The sequence below is a fragment of the Hyla sarda genome, chromosome 2 (assembly GCF_029499605.1).
Source record: "Hyla sarda isolate aHylSar1 chromosome 2, aHylSar1.hap1, whole genome shotgun sequence".
Lineage (NCBI taxonomy): Eukaryota > Metazoa > Chordata > Amphibia > Anura > Hylidae > Hyla > Hyla sarda.
The window spans coordinates 318,729,983-318,751,783 of record NC_079190.1 but is presented as its reverse complement, the minus strand read 5'-3'; the positions used below and the strand labels follow the sequence as shown (position 1 = coordinate 318,751,783).

The window sequence follows — 21,801 nt, the reverse complement described above, 5'->3', positions numbered from 1 at the left end:
TGCTGCTATTCCTGTGAAACACCTAAAGGGTAAACAAACTTTATGAATGTCAATTTGAATACTTTGAGGGGTGCAGTTTTCATAATGCAATTATGGAGATTTCTAACATAGAGACCCTCAAATCCAATAAAAAAAATTCTGGTTTTGAAATTTTCGTGAAAAATTGGGAAATTGCTGCTAAACTTTGATGCCCTCTAATGTCTTCAAAAAGTATGTCAACTTTATGATGCAAATATAAAGTATACATATGTGAATCAATATATAATTTATATGGCATGTCCATTTTCCTTACAAGTAGAGAGCTTCAAAGTAAAAAAAAATAGAACATTTTCAAATTTTTCATGAAATTTGGGAATTTTTCACAAAGAAATTACAGTGATCTCTCAACATATGATGGTAATTCGTTCCAAATGAACCAGCGTTAGTTGAAACCATTGTATGTTGAGGGATCCATGCAATGATAATTATAGGAAGTTATACTCCCCTGTCCCTGCCGCTCTGGACCATCACCGCTGCCCTGGATGTTGCCCTCCATCGCTATCGCCACGTCCCCGGGGTGTCCCCGCCACTCCGGACCGTCACTGCTGCCAGGGATCGTCGCTCTTCATCGCCGTCATCACGTCGCTGCACACGCCGCTCCTATTGGATGAATGGACGGCGTGCGCAGCGACGTGATGACGATGAAGGAGAGCGACAGCTATGCAGGGGATCCTGAAGAGGACGGTCCGAAAAGCCAGGGACAGTGAGTGATCACCACAGCAAACGGGGCACATTAAACGGCTATCCGGCAGCAGCTGAATACAAAAGCATCGTATGGTGATGCTGCCTTTAACATGCAATGGCCTCTGAGAGGCCATCGTATGTTGAAATTATCGTATGTCGGGGCCATCGTAGGTCGGGGGGTCACTGTATACAAGTCATGAAAAAACATTCCCAGAATCAGAATAATAAGTAAAAGCATCCCAGAGTTATTAATGAGTGACACAGTTAAGATTTGCAAAAATTGCTCTGGTCCTTAAAAGGGGTACTCTGCCTAGACATCTTATTCCCTATCCAAAGGATATGGGCTAAGATGTCTGATCCCGGGGGTCCCAGAGTCAGAGCGCCAAAAGGCTTGTGACATCTCGGCCGTGCTCGTGACATCACAGCCATGCCCCCTCAATGCAAGTCTATGGGAGGGGGTGTGACAGCTTCAAATGAACATAGTGCACTCTCACTCCTGAGCCTTGTTGTGTGTACGCAGAGCATTTTATGCCCACATATGGGGTATTTCCGTACTCAGGAGAAATTGCATTAACCTTCAGTTCAGTTCGGTTCTGTTACCTAACTCAGTATTTTCCAACTAGTGTGCCTCCAGCTGTAGCGAAGCTACAACTCCCAGCATGTACCGATCGCCAAACGGCATGCTGAGAGATGTAGTTCTACAGCAGCTGGAGGTACGCAACTACAACCTCCAGCATGGCGGGGGTTGTTCGCGCATGCTGGGAGTTGTAGTTTTGCAAGATTTAGAGGGCCACGGATTAGAAACTACCTTACAATGATCTCCAAACTGCAGATGTTGAAAAACTACAAATCCCAGCATGCCCAGACAGCAAACTGCTGTGTGGGCATGCTGGGAGTTGTAGTTTTGCAACATCTGGAGGGCTGCCATTTAGAGACCACTGTATAGTGGTCTCCAAACTGTAGCCCTCCAGGTGTTGCTAGGTAACAACTCACCGGCTTCTGTAGTCAGCAGGATAGCCGCACGCTGCACCAGGGAGTGGATCGCCATCAAAGGACCTCCCCCGCCACCACCGGTCACACCACAGTTCCCCTGTTCTGCCCTGACTACAGTGGGTGGGCAGAGTGGGGGAACCGAACTTTAAACCGCCCCCCCCCCTCCCTGATCTGCTATTGGAGGTTGCACCTCCAAACCCCCTTATTTTCCGGGTCATCGGAGACCCGAAAGACCCAGAATCGCCGCACATCGCCGGTCTGAATTGATCGCCGACATGGGGGGGTTCTCAGGAAATCATTCAGCAGATATCACGGTCCGGTCCCCGACCGGCGGGGACCAGAATTCCTGCATGACTGTTGTCCTAGAAGGACATGGTTTACTGGAACTATGTCCTGTGGTCCGATGACACCAAAATAAACTTATTTGATTAACCTGGTTGCCACCACATGCATGACACCATGTCAAAGTACAAAGACAAGTGTCTTGCCTACAGTCAAGCGTGGTGGTGGGAATGTCATGGTCTGTGGCTGCAAAAGTGCTGCTGGCACTGGGAGCTACAGTTTATTCTGAGAACCATGAATGCCAACATGTCCTGTGACATACTGAAGCTGAGCATGATCCCCCTACCTTCGGAGACTGGGCCGCAGGGTAGTTTTCCAACATGCTACACTGTGTGTAGCTGCTGACGAATGGGCAAGGCAAACATTTAAAGTCGGCGCTGATATGCACTCTGTGGTGTGTTTGTATTGTGGCTTTTAAAAACAATGCAAATATTTAAAAGCAGAAGATTTTTGGATCAATTTGCTAACTTTATGGCATATAACTTTATGGCAAGTTTTTATTGTGCAAAAATATTAAAATGTAAAAGAAAGTTATACATATTTGGTATTCCTGTAAAGGCTTTATTCCTGGTATTCGGCCATTGTAAATGGGCCAGCAATCAGCCAATAATCAAGCAAGCGCTTGATTGTAAGCTGATCGCATCTGTTATGCAGTCATATAAGTTATCACTTTAAGCAATAAATCACAATTAGTAAAGGCTCAAAGAACGAGCCTGTACTTGCTGTCTTATCAGACAATGAAAACAGGCCCTCATTGTTCCAACTATAGTATAAATTGCTAATTTACTTAAACATAGTGTCATTGATAAATGCAACTGGACTGACAAAAAAAAATATACAGCTGCACCCCCAAAAAAAGTTATGACAATAAAAAGGAACAGAAAAAATGCTTGGTCCTTAAGGTCCAAAATAGGCTGGTGCTTGAAGGGTTAGTTAGTCCTAGTTGTCTGTTGAGATAAGCAAACATAATCATGTAAAGCCCTTGTATGGAGAACCGACCTTGAAACCTACTCTACAGCTCATCATAGGTCATTGTGTTCCACTAAACAGCAGCTCTAAAGCACAAGTTACCACCACAGCTGCTGTGTTAGTCATGGAATGGCATGAATCATCAAACCCAGTCTTACAGAATAGAAAAAGACCGAAGTGACTCAATAAAAGAAAATCCCTTATTTTTTTATATTTATTCCTAAAAGGAACAGAACATCAAGGACACTTTTCCATTTGCTCATCAAATTAAAACGTATAAACCAATACCTCATAGTCCTGTGCAGACAGAAATAAGATATTCAGACCTTTTATGTCCAAAACACCACTGTCAAGAATTGTAAACCATGCACTGGACACTTACCCTCATACAACTGTCAGAAGTGTCAGCAGTGACACGCACAATTACCCCGTGTCCCATAGAATGGACTTTCCGATGTGCACTGAATTTTTGAAGTTCTCTCCTTTCAAACTCTCCCAAAGCAGTACAAAACCTTTCCTGAAACACACAGGGGTGGAGAAAATATAATTGTTTTCACATATATTAATCATTATTATAGGCCAGATATACTGCTAGACCTGGTTAGAGTTACAACCAGCAGATAATATATTTTTCAGATTAAAGCCTTCAGAGTTAGACAACAGAAACAAAACATTTCCAACAAATTATGTAAGGTATCACAAAACCAGATAGAGATGATTTAAAAAGGAAAAACACATGTGTAAAACACTAGAAATATACACACCCCCTATAAAAATCAAAATCGCCTGAAGGTTTGTTTCGGCCAAGGAGGCATATGCCATGGTTGACACCAATATGGCCAATAGGGGATAAGATGAAGCTTCCACTTTGCCTTTCTTCCTCTCCCCTCCTTACCCAGTGATGATGAGTGCCCAAGAAGGTGGTGTCCCAGGACAATGCCAAAGAACTTCCCCTCCCCCTTGTCTCCGAAAATTAAGATTACAGATTCCAGAGTTTGTGGGCAATTTGACCACATGGGCCTCACAGAAATAGACTTAATAATAAATAAACATTTTCAAATCAACTGGCGCCAGAAAGTTATACAGATATATAAATTACTTCTATTTAAAAATCTTAAAGGAGAACTCTAGCAAAAGTAAACGTATGCCCTATCCAAAGGATAGGGGATAAGTAGCTGACCGATGGGACCCCCATGATCACCAGGAAGGAACCCCAGTTCTCTCAGAGAGCAGCGTGTCTACTGGTAGATTAAATGTCCTTCATTCATTTCTGTGAGATCTTTCATGATTCCCAAGTGCTGTACTCTGGTCATTTCCATGCACAAATAGAAATAAATGGAGCGTGTGCCACCTGCAGCACCCGCTCCTCACTGAGCGCCGGGTCCTGTCCTGTGGATAAGAGAAAAGTAAGTTTTTTTCCGGATTTCTTCTTTGAGCCTTTTAGTACTTATCAGCTGCTGTATACTACAGAGAAAGTTGTGTAATTCGTTTTAGTCTGACCAGAGTGCTATCTGCTGATACTGTCAAGAGCAGTAGAAGCTCGCTATGGGGATCTGCTAATTCTTTGGACAGTTCCTGACATGGACAGAGGTGTCAGCAGAGAGCACTTCCTGTGAAACACAGCAGCCAGGAGCAGTTAGGTGTGTCTGGCTTCCTGAGTTGTCCAGAAAGTGAAGCAGGTTTTCCAACAGCCTTTTCCCCCAGGAGGGTGGCAGACTCCTGGGAAGAGCCCCCTGCTATGGATCCCCTGCCTTCCACCTCCCGTACTAGGCCGGCAGGGGGTGGGAGTGAGAGAGCTACGGACGATTCCCAGGACGGGGTGAGAAGATCCAGCAGGCTCCGCAGTAATGTGGAGCCCACTCCCCTGTCCGTCGCTGGAAACCGCAAGGCATATGGTAGGAAGATTACTGTTGTGTCTTCAGGGACTGTGTCTAATGTTATGGAACCCCAGCAGTGGGGGGTGAAGTGCCCAGGGAGTCGCTTGCCATGTTTGGATCCCGCATGCAGGCAAAGCTGGTGGAATATGAACAGCTGGGAAAGAAGCTGAAAGTGTTAAGGGAGGATCTGAAGTTTGCCCGCTACCAGACAGATCATTCTGCCAGGGGTATGAGGGCTATGTTTGCTGCTAGAGTGTGTGAACTGAAGACAGGAGCAGGAGGTGGTGAGAGCACGAATGCAGATTATAGAGGGAGCGGGCATGTTTAAGGAGAAATTAAAAAACGAGGACTGCTTTAAAACAACGCGGACCCCTGTGAAGGAGGAAGAGGATAGCCAGGGGGAGGAAGAGTGCCTGTGTGATACAGAGGAGAAGATGGTGGAAGGTGGTGAGGGAGATGGAGGCAGTGAGGGTGATGAGAGTGAGGGGGATGTGTGTGATACCCCGTGTATCCCTAAGACCTCTGTCACCCCAAGTGCAGAATATATTAATCCTGCCCAAGTCGCCTTACCAACCACTTCAGAGGAAAGCGACAGTAGTGATGGCGGTGACAGCCGCCCAATCGGTGGGGGGCTCCTGCGGGCCATTGTGATGCAGGAGTCACCCACCCGTCTGGAGAATTTCAGCTTTGGCCAGGACCTGGGGCCTGAGGAGAGCAAGAAGAAGAAAAAGAACAGGAAGAAGAAAAAGGCTGAGGAGCAAGTCATGTTTGTTTTCTCCCCTATCCAGCTGTCTGGGCCACCTGAAAAGTTGGTTCAGACTGCTGGGCCTCCCACCCTGCCAGATCCCGTTTCTGCTGTGACAAGCATGGGGGTACAGTGCTGCATCCGACATGGCCGCGGGTGCTACAGTCACGCGTACTTCTGGTAGGGAAGAGCAGGATGGGTTAATGGTGGGTGTCTCTGGCGTTGTTATCAGCTCTGTGGGGCACTCCCCTGAGAGGGGGGGGGGGGTATTCGGGCACCGGACCCACTGCTGAGCCCGTGCAGTCTGGCGTGGACGCTGTAGGGATTTCCCCTGTGAGGGATGGGGGTCCCTGCAAGTCAGTGGCAGGTGGAAAGGCAGAGGTGCGCCTGGAGGGGCAGCCTCGGGATGTGACGTCTGCTGTGACATCCCGTATGGAGGAGGAATCAGCATCGCCGACAGAGAGGTTCCAGCTAAAGCCCGTCCTGGCCTGCCCAGAGGTAGTGGGTGAAGCAGCAGCTGATTCCAAAAACACTGCTAATAAAACCAAAAGCAATGTCATTACAAGGTGTGTGAATGATGGGAGTGGTAGTGCTGTGAATGAGAGGGGTGTATCTGGGAGTGATGGTGGAGTGAATGGGAGGAGTGGTAATGGAGTGAATGGGAGGAGTGGTAGTAGTGCAGATGGGAGGAGTGGTATTGTATTGAATGGGAGTGGTGGTGGTGGTGTAGATGGGAGGAGCGGTAGCGGAGTGAATGGGCGGGTGGTAGTGGAATGAGTGGGAGTGGTGCAAATGGGAGGAGTGATAGTGGAGTGAATGAGAGGAGTAGTAGTGGTGTTGATAATAGTGACATTTGTGGCAGTACAGATGGTTTAGGTGGGGCCGGCTGCCCCCTTGGTTGCCAGGAGTTATGCCTGCGTGGCGGCTGGGGGTTCAGTGGGATCTTTACCTCCTGGATCTGGTGACGGTCAGTTGCAACGGCACCTCCTGGAGGAAATAAAGAGAGGAGAAAGGACACTCCAGGTAGAGGGAAAGGAGATCGACCTATCTTTCTGGGTGGAGAGACATGGTCTGGGAGGAATCCGAGAGAGAAATGGGGAGACCGTGCAGGAGGTAGGTCGCAGGAATGTGGCTCGTCTGGTCTGGAAAGGCGAAAATGCGTGCCCCCAAAGGGGCAAGGTGGTGGAGCTTCTCTTCTAGATGGGTTTCAGGGCTAGGGACATCTTTGACCTGATCCACCCTTTCGGCTCCTCTGAGTTTGACGTCAGCTCTGTTAGGCTGGATGGACTAGATCTCTTCTGGTCTAATTATTAGCTGGTGAAAAACTAGCCCGGATGGCGAGTAAAAGCTAGGGGATATGTGTCATACCGCTGCAGTTATCCTTTAAGCCCTTTCTTTTTACAAGTCGGCAGGTGATCTTTGGAGGGGACTTCAATAATGTCACGAGGTCCCAGGATAGGAGAGGCTCCAATGGTCCACTGACTTACGATAGTGTGGCACTAAGTAGCATAACTAGAGAAGCTTGCCTAGAGGACGCCCACATCCGGAGCCCCTCGGGCCACGAGGTTTTCACCTATCATCAATGTAGCCACAGGTCTAGAATAGATAGGTTTTATTTAAAGGAGGAAGCCATCTCTTCCGCAGTGTGCGTGGTTGAGGTGGAGTTCTCCGATCACTGTATGATTTTGTTTTCCCTGAATGTTTCAGAGACCCCCCCGGATGGGTAAAGGTTACTGGAAGCTGAATTCATCCCTCCTGGAGGAAGCGGAGGTAAGACAGTCCTTTGGAGGATTTTCTTTAGAGTCAGGTACCTTTACTGGACCTATGTAGTAATAAGCTGGAGTGGTGGGAGATTCAAGAAGCGGGTTGCGGGGTTCTTCCTCCAGCTCTCGAGCCTCAGGTACCTGAACAGGTATCGCTTGTATCAGGGTCTTTGGAGGAAACTCAAGCTTCTCGTCTCGACTGGAGGTAGCCGAGAGGATATCTCCAGAGTGAAATCCTTGCTGATGAGGTGTCAGTACGATAGGCACTCATCTTTGGTTTTTGAGAGGGATTTCGGGAAGTACCGCTCGCCCGACCCTTACAGAAACTGTAAGATGTCAGTGAGTAGTAAAGTCATTTCATTTCAGGACTGATTGATCGTACAGGATCTCTGAATAGGTCCAGATCAGGGATCTTGGAGGTCGTCAGATCCTTCTACTCGCACCTCTTGGGGAGGAAGGATCTAGATCGAGACAAGATGTCGGTTTTCCTGGCTGAAACCATTCCTGAGCCAGGGGTAGACCCCTCTCTTGATGTTTTGGCAGAAGAAATCAGGGAAGAGGAAGTGAGACTGGCGATCGAGGGGCTTGCCCCTAAGAAGTCGCCAGGTCCAGATGGCTTAACATCTGAGTGGTACAGGACCTTTAAGGAGTCTTTAGTTCCCCTCTTGACTGAGGTATTCAATGAGTGTCTCTCCTTGGGCACTCTGCCGAAGTCAATGAGGAGGTCAGCCCCGATTCTCCTGTCAAAGGGTAAAGATCCCAGACGTTTTGAGAAATGGAGGCCCATAGCTCTTCTCAATATGGACAGGAAGCTTCTGGCCAAGATACTGTTTAATCGGCTGGTGAAGTTTGCACCCTGGCTCCTTTCGGGGGCTCAGCACTGCACAGTTCCAGGCCGAAGCACCTTAAGTGCTGTCCTTAGTGTCAGGGAGGCAGTGGAGCGGAGTAGTGCAGGTTTCTGGAAGGGGTACTTGCTGTCCCTGGATCAGGCCAAAGCGTTTGATCGGGTGAACCACGAGTACCTCTGGTCTGTTCTCCTGAGATATGGCTTACCAAGTACTTTTGTTAATTGGCTTAAGATCTTGTATGCAGGGGCAAAGAGTTTCCCGCTGGTGAACGGTTGGTCTGGCCGCTCTATTGTGGTGGGGTCCGGAGTCCGTCAGGGTTGTCCTTTGAGCCCGCTTTTATGCGTGTTTGCGATCGATCCCTTCGTCCAGAGGGTAGATTGTGGGCCGTTGGGATGAGTCTAGCGGAGCTGGATGTCGCCCAGAGAATGGTGGCGTACGCTGATGATGTCACCATTTTTGTGTCCGAGAGAGAGAGGAGGTCGATGTGGTGATGTCGGAGGTGGACCGCTACTCGGAGGCATCCGGGTCTAAGATCAACCGAGATAAGTCTGAGAGTCTCTGGCTGGGAGGGGGAGATCCCACGTTTGATCTCCCGGACACCCTTCCAGGGCCCCAAGAGTCAGCAAAAGTTTTGGGCATCACATTCGGCCAGGATGATTATCCCACCAAAAACTGGGAAGGTAAGCTCCGGAATGCCACTCAGAAGGTGGACCAGTGGAAGGGTTGGTCTATGACCCTCAGGGAAAGGGTACACCTGATTAAATCGTACCTGCTCCCCTTGTTTATCTATCTGGGCAGTATATGTATCTTGCACGAAGCTTACATTACTAGGATCTACAGCCTGTTTTTCCAACTGTTATGGGGGAACAGGATGAACCTAGTCAAGAGGGAGGTTACGGACCGCACGAGGGGACTGGGGGGTTTATCTATGGTAAACCCTGTGGTGTTCTTAACAAACATCTTCTTGAAAGCTAACATCTCAAACCTCTGGTCAGAGAGTGCTCCTCCGTGGGTAATCTCCTGCAGGGAATGGTTTCAGCCTTTCTTCCAGGAATGGGAGACAGGAGGGCGAGTGAAGGACCTCTGTACGCCACACGGATATCTTCTGGCTTATGCTACCCCGACTCTGAAGGCGATACGTCGGTGGGGTCTGGGAGTGTGGGAGATCAGGACCCAGTCAAGGCAGTTCCTTGACAAACAGGTTCTGTTGACCCACTTCCAGAGGCCTCTGGCACTCAGAGACTGCCCAGATCAGGATCTGAGGGTGGGGTTGTACCTTTTAAACATGAAAAGGATCCCCCAGAAGTTTTGGGACTTGGCCTGGCGCTGCTTTCGGGGGAAGCTATATGTAAAGGACAATTTGAAGCACAGGAGCTCTGATGACCAGGGATGTCCCCGCATTCAGGACACTGGGTGGCCGAGACCGGGGCACTTTATTTGTAGTCAGTTTAGTGGTTAGGTACTACACGTGGAACGCATGGTGTCTAGTATCTACACAGCGGAAAGTCCTCTCCGAGGTCACCGGTGACCTCGGGAAGATCAGGTCTTTGGAGTATGGCAGGCTTGGTGTCAGGATCCGGACTGGTATGCGGAGAGGACACTGGTGGTGGATCCTCTGTGTCAGTGAGGTGATGGCGTGGGCCGTACCAGGGGAACGGAATCTAAGGGGTTACTGGTTTTCACCAGAGCCCGCCGCAAAGCGGGATGGACTTGCAGCGGCAGGTAACCCCCAGGTCGTTCCACCCGATAGCGACTCAACCCCACTGACAGCTGAGACAGGCGCGGTACACAGGGACAAGGCAAGAGCAAGGTCGGACGTAGCAGAAGGTCAGGGCAGGCAGCAATGGGTCGTAGTCAGGGGCAACAGCAAGGGTCTGGATACACAGGCTTGGGATACACAAAATGCTTTCTCAGGGCACTAGGGCAACAAGATCCGGCGAGGACAGGAAGGGGAAGTGGGTTTATATAGAATGGGAGTGATTAACAAGTGATTGGGCCAGGCACCAATTAATGGTGCACTGGCTCTTTAAATTTCAGAGAGCGGGGCCGCGCGCGCCGGGACGTGACAGCCGGAGAACGGGACAGGTGAGAAGAACGGGATGTGACCCGCGGGCAGGCACGTCCTGCCGCGCGGATCGCATCACCGCCGGGGGACTCAGAGCAGCGTGTCCGGTCAGCGCTGCTGACCGGAGCGCTGCAGTGCAGAAGACGCCGCGAGCGCTCTGGAGGAGGAGGGGGACCCGGAGCGCTCGGCGTAACACTTGGTACCAGCAGGGCTTCTCTCCTGTGGAGAGGTTTTTCATTTGATGTGCCCTAGGTACTAGACCTCTTGGGTAGAGTACCCTTGTTTCTGGTTAGGGATAGCAATGTAGGGACAGAGAGAGGGTGAGTGCAGGGTCAGTTATTTGAAGGGATAACAGTAGGGTGAGTCGTAGGGAAAAGCTAGTGAAGAGAGTTTAAAAAGTAACATCAGGATTGCCATCCTTCTTCCTGGTGGTGGGCTATGCATGTATAACCTAGTCTTTTTGTTTTGTTTTCAGAATATGTATTGCGTAAAGGGCTTACAGGCGACCCAACTTGGGCCTAAGGTGGGTTGTATTGTTTCGTATTTGTATATGATATGTTATGAAGTTGTATTTGTATAGTTGGTTTGGGTATAGATTAGGTTGGGTGGGGGAATTGGTGGGTTGGTGGATGTTTGGAGGGGCTGGCATGGGTCAGTTATGGACTGGACTGGATATCCATGGACTATGGACTCTGACCCATGTCAAGATGGGTGGTTGTGTGGGTGATGGGTTGGTCTAGTGTAGGATGTCATGTGTTTTGTAGGTGTATAGTTTGGTTTGTTGGTGTATATAGTTTATGTATGTATTTGCATTTAGGTTATGTATTTGTGTTTTCATATTTGTATTGTATATATTATTATATAGTACGGATTGGTTATTTTATTTTATGAGGGCATGGGGATAGGCAGTCGGATCAGATTTAGTTAGCATTTTTATATTACTTTAATTTAATAATGGTTATATTATGGTAGTGTAGATAAAAAAAAGGTGTATGTATATTTATATATTTATGGTTGTTTTTAGTTAAAGCTAAGTAAAGCTATTTTTATGTTTATGTAAAGAATGCGTGGATGTGTGTGTGTGTGTGTGTGTGATAGTATTTTTGATAATTTATATGTAGGCATAATGTTATGTGTTTTGTTAGTTTATTTAAGTTGGGCTGGCCGGTTAGGCAGGTTTTGTTGTGTTGTGTTTTGTTATTGCTAGATAAGCTTGTTTTTATGTTTTGTTAAGTTTTATAAATTTATAATAAAAAGAATGTTAGCATAGAGCATTGTGGTCAGACTGGAAAGTTCTACACAACTTTCCCTGTAGCATATTGCAGCTAAACAGTACTTGGAGGATAAGAATTTTTAAATAGAAATTATTTACAAGTCTGCTTAATGGTGTACTCGTGTGGAAAACAAGTGGAAAACATATGTTTCAAATAAACTGGTGCCAGAAAGTTAAACAGATTTGTAAATGACTTCTATTTAAAAATTGTAATCCTTCCAGTACTTCTCAGCTGCTGTATACTGCAGAGAAAGTTATGTAGTTCTTTCCAGTCTGCCCCCAGTGCTCTCTGCGGTCACCTCTATCTGTGTCAGGAACTGTCCAGAGTAGAAGCAAATCCTCATAGCAAACTACTCCTGCACTGGACAGTTCCTGACATTGACAGAAGTGTCAGCAGAGAGCACTGTGGTCAGACTGGAAAGAACTACACAACTTCCTCTGTAGTAAAGTTTACCGATCTGTTTAACTTTTTGGCATCAGTTGATTTGACATTTTTTTTCTCCACCAGGGTACCATTTTAAAGAATGAGACAAAGATTAATCATGTCAGAACTTTTTTCAACTTTTAAAGTGACCTATAACGTGAACAATTCAATTGCAAAACAAACTGAAATCTTTAGGGGAGAAAAAAACCAAACACCTTATAACCTGGTTGCATAAGTGTGCACACCCTTAAACTGATACTCTGTTGAAGCATCCTTTGATTTTATTATAGCAATCAGGTTTTTGGGGTAGAAGTCTATTAGCATGGTACAACTTGACCTGCAAAAATTGCCCACTCTTCTTGCAAAAGTGCTCCAAATCTGTCAGATTGTAAGGACATCTCCTGTGCACAGCCCTCTTCAGATCACCCCACAGATATTCACCTGTATCAAGGTCTGGACAAGGTCTGGACTATGGCTTCTTCTGCTAAAGCCATGCTTTTGTGGATTTGGATATGTGCTTTGGGTCATTGTCGTGCTGAAAAGGTGACCTTTATCTTTAGTTTACTAATAAAGGTCTGAAGGTTTTGTGCCAAAAATGCCTGGTATTTGGGAACTGTTCATACACTGCTCAAAAAAACTAAAGGGAACACTAAGATAACACATCCTATATCTGAATGAATGAACTAATCGTATGAAATACTTTTGTCTTTACATAGTTGAATTTGCTGACAACAAAATCACACAAACATTATCAATGGAAATCAGATGAATCAACCCATGGAGGTCTGGATATGGAGTCACACTCAAAATCAAAATGGAAAACCACACTACAGGCTTATCCAACTTTCATCTAATTTCCTTAAAACAAGTCAAAATGAGGCTCAGTAGTGTGTGTGGCCTCCACATGCCCATATGACCTCTCTACAACGCCTGGGCATGCTCCTGATGAGGTGGCAGATGGTCTCCTGAGGGATGTCCTCCCAGACCTGGACTAAAGCATCCGCTATAGTCTGTGGTGCAACGTGGCATTGGTGGATGGAGCGAGACATGATGTCCCAGATGTGCTCAATCGGATTCAATTCTGGGGATCGGGCGGGCCAGTCCATAGCATCAATGCCTTCCTCTTGCAGGAACTGCTGACACACTCCAGCCACATGAGGTCTAGCATAGTCTTACATTAGGAGGAACCCAGGGCCAACCGCACCAGCATATGGTCTCACGAGGGGTCTGTGGATCTCATCTCGGTACCTAATGGCAGTCAGGCTACCTCTGGCAAGCACATGGAGGGCTGTGCGGCCCCCCCAAAGAAATGCCACCCACACCATTACTGACCCCCCGCCAAACCCAAACCGGTCATGCTGGAGGATGTTGCAGGCAGCAGAATGTTCTCCATGGCGTCTCCAGACTTGGTCACCTCTGTCACATGTGCTCAGTGTGAACCTGCTTTCATCTGTGAAGGCAGTGGCAAATTTGCCAATCTTGGTGTTCTCTGGCAAATGCCAAACATCCTGCACAGTGTTGGGCTGTAAGCACGACCCCTACCTGTAGATGTCAGGCCCTCATAACACCCTCATGGAGTCTGTTTCTGACCCTTTGAGTGGATACATGCACAATTATGACCTGCTGGAGGTCATTTTGTAGGGCTCTGGAAGTGCTCCTCCTGCTGCTGGGTTGTTGCCCTCCTACGGCCACCTCCACATCTCCTGATGTACTGGCCTGTCTCCTGGTAGCGCCTCCATACTCTTGACACTATGCTGACAGACATACCAAACCTTCTTGCCACAGCTCGCATTAATGTGCCATCCTGGATGGGCTGCACTACCTGAGCCACTTGTGTGTCCGTCTCATGCTACCACTAGAGGGAAAGCACTGCCAGCATTCAAATGTGACCAAAACATCAACCAGAAAGCGTAGGAACTGAGAAGTGGTCTGTGGTAACCACCTGCAAAACCACTTCTTTATTGGGGGTGTCTTGCTAATTGTCTATAATTTCCACATGTTGTCTGTTCCATTTGCACAACAGCATGTGAAATTGATTGCCAATCAGTGTTGCTTACTGAGTGGACAGTGTCATTTCACAGAAGTGTGATTGACTTGTAGTTACTTTGTGTTGTTTAAGTGTTCCCTTTATTTTCTTGAGCAGTGTAATTCCCGCCACCCTAAGGCCCTGGTAACAGCTGAATAAAAACAGCCCAAAAGCATGATCCTGCCACCACCATGACTCACTGTGGGTATGGTTACTTTAGGTGATGTGCAGTGTTGTTTTTGAGGCAAACATATCTTTTGGAATTATGGCCAAAAAGTTTAAACTTGGTTTCTTCAAGCCATAATGCATATTCTCATGTGCTTTTGGGGGACTTGATGTTTGTTTATGCCAACTTCAGCTGGCCCTGGATGTAAGAAAAGTGGCATATGAGGTTCAACACTGATAAAGGTAAGGTAATGCACATGGGGGACTGGGGACGACTGACATGGAAAAGGACTTAGAAGTTTTAGTTGACAGTAAATGTAACTGTAGCAACCAGTGCCAGGCAGCTGCTGCCAAGGCAAATAAAATCATGCATGTGAACCAAAAGGGGGGAAAGATGCCCACGACAAGGAAATTATTCTACCACTGTACATATTACTAGTCAGACCACACATGGAATGCTGTGTACAGTACTGGGCACCAGTGTACAAGAAAGATACATGGTGGAGCTTAAGGGTATGTTCACACTATGGATTTGTAGCTGAATCTCTGCTCGCGTAATTCAGCGAGCAGAGATTCAGCCTGGCAGCTGCAGTAGGACTGCATGGCACTGCACCGTCACCATTGACGGCTATGCAGTGCCTGCAGACTTCCGCGCAAAGAATGAACATGTTCTTTCTTTGCATGGAACAATTTTAGCGGCGGAATTGTCTGCTGCTGAAATTCCGCAGTGTGAACAGGTCTGGCAGAAGATGCTAACGTTCACTGTTCGGGATTTCACTCGCGGAATTACACATGAATTCTGCAGTGTGAACATGCCCTAAGAGCGTTCAACCAGAGTAATAAATTGAATGGAAGGGCTACAGTACGCAGAACAGTAGCAGCAGCAGCAGCAGGGAATCAGGGGAGGAAAATAAGACCTAATTTTTATTTTTACACTGCCTCCAGCCATATTTCAATATTCATTTTATCCACAAACAACACTGTAATGACTGTACGGTTGCACTTCTCAAGGTTTGTGGACCTAAGGAACGATACAAAACCTTGTAGTACAGCTCATTCTTTTCCCTTTACCAAGACTTGTATTTTCTAAATACTTTTTGCCTTTGAGTGTGGACTATGGATGCCTTTGAAAGTTTTTATTTTTTTATTCTTGCTTTCTACCTATTATAGTATAAAATATTTTCTTTACAGTTAATTATTAAAAATGAGATTTAGTTTCTGTTTTATAGCCTCTAAGTGTACCAGACAGTCAGGTGTAGTGCATAATGGCTCTAATACCACATTACATTTTTCTTGAATACATTATGCCTCTACACATTTAATGTTGAATGGCTCGTTAGACAGGTGCACATAAATAGTTTAAAAATATGCCACCAGTAAGGAGTAGATACATAATGTAATCTGTTGTTAAAGTGGCCCTGAGCCTGGAAAAAAGCAAACTCTTACTGTTGGAAGTTGCTTACTGTTATTAATAGGTATTGCAAGTCTAAACAAAGTGATACACTTAATACAAGTGAATGCAAACAGTGACTATATACAGGTAACCCCCATCTAAATTTCTCAGAATCTAAAGAAACCTTATCTTAAGCCAAAAGTTTTACATCTTTTAAAGTTAACATATATTTATTCAAGATTTAACCCCTTAAGGACTCAGGACGTAAATGTACGTCCTGGTGAGGTGGTACTTAACGCACCAGGACGTACATTTACGTCCTAAGCATAACCGCGGGCATCGGAGCGATGCCCGTGTCATGCGCGGCTGATCCCGGCTGCTGATCGCAGCCAGGGACCCGCCGGCAATGGCCGACGCCCGCGATCTCGCGGGCGTCCGCCATTAACCCCTCAGGTGCCGGGATCAATACAGATCCCGCCATCTGCGGCAGTTCGCGATTTAAATGAACGATCGGATCGCCCGCAGCGCTGCTGCGGGGATCCGATCATTCATAACGCCGCACGGAGGTCCCCTCACCTTCCTCCGTGCGGCTCCCGGCGTCTCCTGCTCTGGTCTGTGATCGAGCAGACCAGAGCAGGAGATGACCGATAATACTGATCTGTTCTATGTCCTATACATAGAACAGATCAGTATTAGCAATCATGGTATTGCTATGAATAGTCCCCTTTTTTTTAAAAAATGTAAAAGTAAAAAAAAAGTGAAAAATCCCCTCCCCCAATAAAAAAGTAAAACGGCCGTTTTTTCCTATTTTACCCCCAAAAAGCGTAAAAAACATTTTTTATAGACATATTTGGTATCGCCGCGTGCGTAAATGTCCGAACTATTAAAATAAAATGTTAATGATCCCGTACGGTGAACGGCGTGAACGAAAAAAAATAAAAAAAAGTCCAAAATTCCTACTTTTTTAATAAATTTTATTAAAAAAAAAATTATAAAAAATTAAAAGTTTTTTATATGCAAATGTGGTATAAAAAAAAAGTACAGATCATGGCGCAAAAAATGAGCCCCCATACCGCCACTTATACGGAAAAATAAAAAAGTTAGAGGTCATCAAACTAAAGGGATTATAAACGTACTAATTTGGTTAAAAAGTTTGTGATTTTTTTTAAGCGCAACAATAATATAAAAGTATATAATAATGGGTATCATTTTAATTGTATTGACCCTCAGAATAAAGAACACATGTCATTTTTACCATAAATTGTACGGCGTGAAAACAAAACCTTCCAAAATTAGCAAAATTGCGTTTTTCGTTTTAATTTCCCCACAAAAATAGTGTTTTTTGGTTGCGCCATACATTTTATGATATAATGAGTGATGTCATTACAAAGGACAACTGGTCGCGCAAAAAACAAGCCCTCATACTAGTCTGTGGTTGAAAATATAAAAGAGTTATGATTTTTAGAAGGCGAGGAGGAAAAAATGAAAACGTAAAAATTAAATTGTCTGAGTCCTTAAGGCCAAAATGGGCTGAGTCCTTAAGGGGTTAAAGGGGTTCTAAGACTTAATTAAAAATCTAACTGCCTGCTACAGCTGTCCTAAAATAACATACACTATATTCCTCTCTCCTAGTCCAGTGCTGGAGCTCTGTCTCATGCCTGTTTACTTCCCTTGATGATGAGCTGTCCCCTCCTATGATCAGTGATTAGCCTTAGCGATTGGCTTCAGTGTGTTCGGGACATCATGATCAGAGTAAGGAGAGTACATCATCAGGGCAAGTAAGCACAGGCATTGAAGTGGCTAGACCACCAGCACTGGACTGGGCAAGATAAGTATGATCATCAAGACCTGTGCTGAGGAAAAGTTGACAAGTTGCCCATAGCAACCAATCAGATTGCTTCTTTTCAGAGGCCTTCTCAAAAATAAAAGAAGCGATCTCATTGCTATGGGCAACTAGTCGACTTTTTTCTGCACATGTTTTGATGAGTCTCCCCCATAGTGGTGTATAGTTTTATTTTTTTAATAAATAGAAAACCTGTTTAAGTCTGATCAGCATGTGAAGGTGTACTTTTATTTTCAAGTTTGTTGACTTACATCACAGTCTTGTGGTGGCAGCAGCTGAAGCAGGGTCCGGACAAACTTCAAATTTTTTGCTTTATTACTTGGTAATGTGCTTTTAAGAGAGTTGGAATGGGACTGGTGAGACAGAAAAGGAAGCTGAACCTGTTAACATGTATTCTTTTACTATAATAATAAGATCATTTCCTGTAAATATTAAGGTATACCAGTCACAGATCTAAAGATCCAATTCAGCTAGAACATTTTTCTATTTAGAGAAAGTTACAGCATAAATCACATCTCAAAATTGTCTAAATCCATGCATAAAACCCATGAAACATAAGTGTTTAATGCAATTTTAACATACAGGGCGGGCAATTTATATGGATACACCTTAATAAAATGGGAATGGTTGGTGATATTAACTTCCTGTTTGTGGCACATTAGTATATGTGAGGGGGGAAACTTTTCAAGATGGGTGGTGACCATGGCGGCCATTTTAAAGTCGGCCATTTTGAAACCAACTTTAGTTTTTTCAATAGAAAGAGGGTCATGTGACACATCAAACTTATTGGGAATTTCACAAGAAAAACAATGACGTGCTTGGTTTTAACATAACTTTATTCTTTCATGAGTTATTGACAAGTTTGACCACTTATAAAATGTATTCAATGTGCTGCCCATTGTGTTGGATTGTCAATGCAACCCTCTTCTCCCACTCTTCACACACTGATATCAACACCGCAGGAGAAATACTAGCTCAGGCTTCCAGTATCCGTAGTTTCAGGTGCTGCAGAATGGGCAAAACAAAAATTGGAACAGGACCCTCAGTTTACGCAGAAGATTTTGTTCAGTGATGAGGCAAACTTTTATGTGAATGGTGAAGTTAACGAACAAAACCACCGCTATTGGTGTGACACTAACCCACATTGGATAGATCCCTCCAAGACTGAAACACAAACATTGATGGTATGGTGTGGTATATGGGGTACAAAGATAGTGGGGCCATTCTTCATCAATGGAAACCTCAAGGCCACTGGATATGCGAAATTGCTACATGATGATGTGTTTCCCTCTTTATGCACTGAAGCTGGCACGTTCCCTGAGTTTTTCCAGCAAGATGGTGCACCACCACATTATGGCTGTCAGGTCCGAGCATTCCTAGATGAACAGTTTCCTGGAAAGTGGATTTGTCATCGTGGGCCAGTTGAATGGTCCCCAAGGTCTCCCGATCTGACCCCCTTAGACTTTTATCTTTGGGGTCATCTGAAGGCAATTGTCTATGCTGTGAAGATACGAGATGTGCAGCACCTGAAACTAGGGATACTGGAAGCCTGTTCTAGCATTTCTCCTGCTGTGTTGCTATCAGTGTGTGAAGAGTGGGAGAAGAGGGTTGCATTGACAATCCAACACAATGGGCAGCACATTGAACACATTTTATAAGTGGTCAGAAACTTGTAAATAACTCATAAAAGAATAAAGTTACTTTAACACCAATTCCCTATAAGTTTGATGTGTCACATAACCCTCTTCCTATTGAAAAAAACAAAAGTTAGATTCAAAATGTCCAACTACAAAATGGCCGCCATGGTCACCACCCATCTTGAAAAGTTTCCCACCTCACATATACTAATGTGCCACAAACAGGAAGTTAATATCACCAACAATTCCCATTTTATTAAGGTGTATCCATATAAATGGCCCACCCTGTAGTTTTGGAGCCAATGCCAGTAGTGAATCCAGAAGAAAGGAAAATAATAAAAGGGAAAGACTGATACTTCTCTCTTTTATTTTTACTCCCTAGCGTAACAAAAAAATTATAAATAATGAAAGATACATTATTTATTATACATATATAATCACAGCATATTAACCTGTTATTAAATGAATGAATTATTTTGCTGCATTGGTAAAACATAAAAAAAACTATATGTATATTTGATACCATGGTAATTTTAACATGTTATTTAAGCTGTAAAGTGAACATCACAAAATGTAAATGGCAAAAATCAATGGCATTTATTAATACCGCAAACTAGTAACACTGAAAAGAACAACTTATGCCACTAAAATACAGGTACATTAGATATAAGAGGTTACGACTGTCTGATGCTGTCACACAAAAAATTCCTGCAGTCCTTAACCAAAAGCTTGACCCTTAAAGGGGTACTCACTGGAAAACACAGTTTTTTTTTATCAGCTGGTACCAGAAATTAAACAGATTTGTAAATTACTTCTATTTCAAAATCTTAACCTTAATTTAAATCTTAATTTATCAGCTGCTGTATACTCAACAGGAAGTTCTTTTCTTTTTGAATTTCCTCTTTGTCTGACCACAGTACTCCTTGCTGACACCTCTGTCTATTTTAGGAATAGAGTAGGAGCAAATCGTCATAGCAAACCTATCCTGGTCCAGACAGAAGTGTCAGCAGAGAGCACTGTGGTCAGACAGAAAGGAAATTCAAAAAGAAAAGAACTTCCTCTGGAACATACAGCAGCTGATAAGTACTGGAAGGATTACAATTTTTAAATAGAAGTAATTTACAAGTCTGTTTAACTTTCTGGAACCAGTTGATTTAAAAAACAAAACAAAACAATGTTTTCCAGAGGAGTACCCCTTTAAACACTTAAGGACCCAGCCCATTTTCACCTTAAGGACCCGGGCATTTTTTGCACATCTGACCACTGTCACTTTAAGCATTAATAACTCATTGAAACTCTCTGCAATTCACATATACAATATGTCTACTTTATGTTTGCATCATAAAGTTGACATGTTTTAACTTTTGGAAGACATCAGAGGACTTCAAAGTTCAGCAGCAATTTTCCACAAAATGTTCAAAATCAGAATTTTTTAGGGACCAGTTCAGTTTTGAAGTGGATTTGAAGGGGCCTTCATATTGGAAATATCCCACAAACCCCATGATCCCATTATAAAAACTGCACCTCTAAAAGTATTCAAAAGGGTAATAGGGAAAAATGACCCCCAAAATTTGTAACCCCATTTCCTTTGGAGTATGGAAATACCCCATGTGTGGACATTAAGTGGAAGAGGAGGAGCGCCATTGAGCTTTTGGAGATAGAATTTGTTTGGAATGGAAGTCAGGGGCCATGTGCATTTACAAAGCCCCCCATGGTGCCAGAACAGTGGACCTCCCACATCTGACCCTATTTTGAAAAATACACCCCTCACAGAATTTAATAATGGGTGCAGTGAGTATTTACAGGTCGTTTGACAGATCTTTGGAACAGTAGGCTGTGCAAATGAAAAATTATATTTTTCATTTTCACGGACCACTGTTCCAAAAATCTGTCAGACACCTGTGGGGTGTAAATGCTCACTCTACCCCTTATTACATTACATGAGGGGTTCTGGCACTATGGTGACTTTGTAAACACATGTGGCCTTCAATTCCGGACAAATTTTCTCTTCAAAAGCCCAATGGCGCTCCTTCTCTTCTGAGCATTGTAGTGTGCCCACAGAGCACTTTACATCCACATATGGGATATGTTCTTACTCAGAAGAAATGGGGTTACAAATTTTAGGGGGCTTTTTTTCCTATTTTCCCTTGTGAAAATGAAAAATTTAGGGTAACACCAGCATTTTAGTGAAATTGTTTTTTCATTTTCCCATCCAACTTTAATGAAAATTCTTCAAACAACTGTGGGGTGTTAAGGCTCCCTATACCCCTTATTACACTCCGAGAGGGGTGTAGTTTCTAAAATGGGGTCACATGTGGGGGGGGGGGGGGTCCATTGTTCTGGCACAATGGGGGCTTTGTAAACACACGTGGCCTTCAATTCCAGACAAATTTTCTCTTCAAAAGCCCAATGGCGCTCCTTCTCTTCTAAGCATTGTAGTGCGCCCGCAGAGCACTTTACATCCACATATGGGGTATGTTCTTACTTGGAAGAAATGGGGTTACAAATTTTGGGGGGCTTTTTTTCCTATTTTCCCTTGTGAAAATGAAAAATGTAGGCATTTTAGTGAAAAAAAAATTTTTTTTCATTTTCCCATCCAACTTTAATGAAAATTCTTCAAACACCTATGGGGTGTTAAGGCTCCCTATACCGCTTGTTACATTCCGTAAGGGGTGTAGTTTCCAAAATGGGGTCACATGTGGGTATTTATTTTTT

At 44.6% G+C, this 21,801-nt stretch overlaps 1 protein-coding gene across 8 annotated transcripts in view; it reads right to left on the bottom strand.

The window, feature by feature from the left end:
• Positions 1-21,801, bottom strand: part of PRICKLE4 (prickle planar cell polarity protein 4) — a 108,694-nt gene that overhangs the window by 18,558 nt on the left and 68,335 nt on the right. For 7 of the 8 annotated variants that reach the window (XM_056557766.1, XM_056557758.1, XM_056557759.1 and 4 more), the window contains 2 exons: positions 17,701-17,802; positions 3,410-3,544 (listed from right to left, as the gene is read on the bottom strand). In XM_056557766.1, coding sequence (XP_056413741.1) covers positions 3,410-3,544; positions 17,701-17,802 — 237 coding nt within the window. The remainder of the gene's footprint in view (positions 1-3,409; positions 3,545-17,700; positions 17,803-21,801) is intronic. The other variant, XM_056557765.1, reaches the window with a different exon arrangement.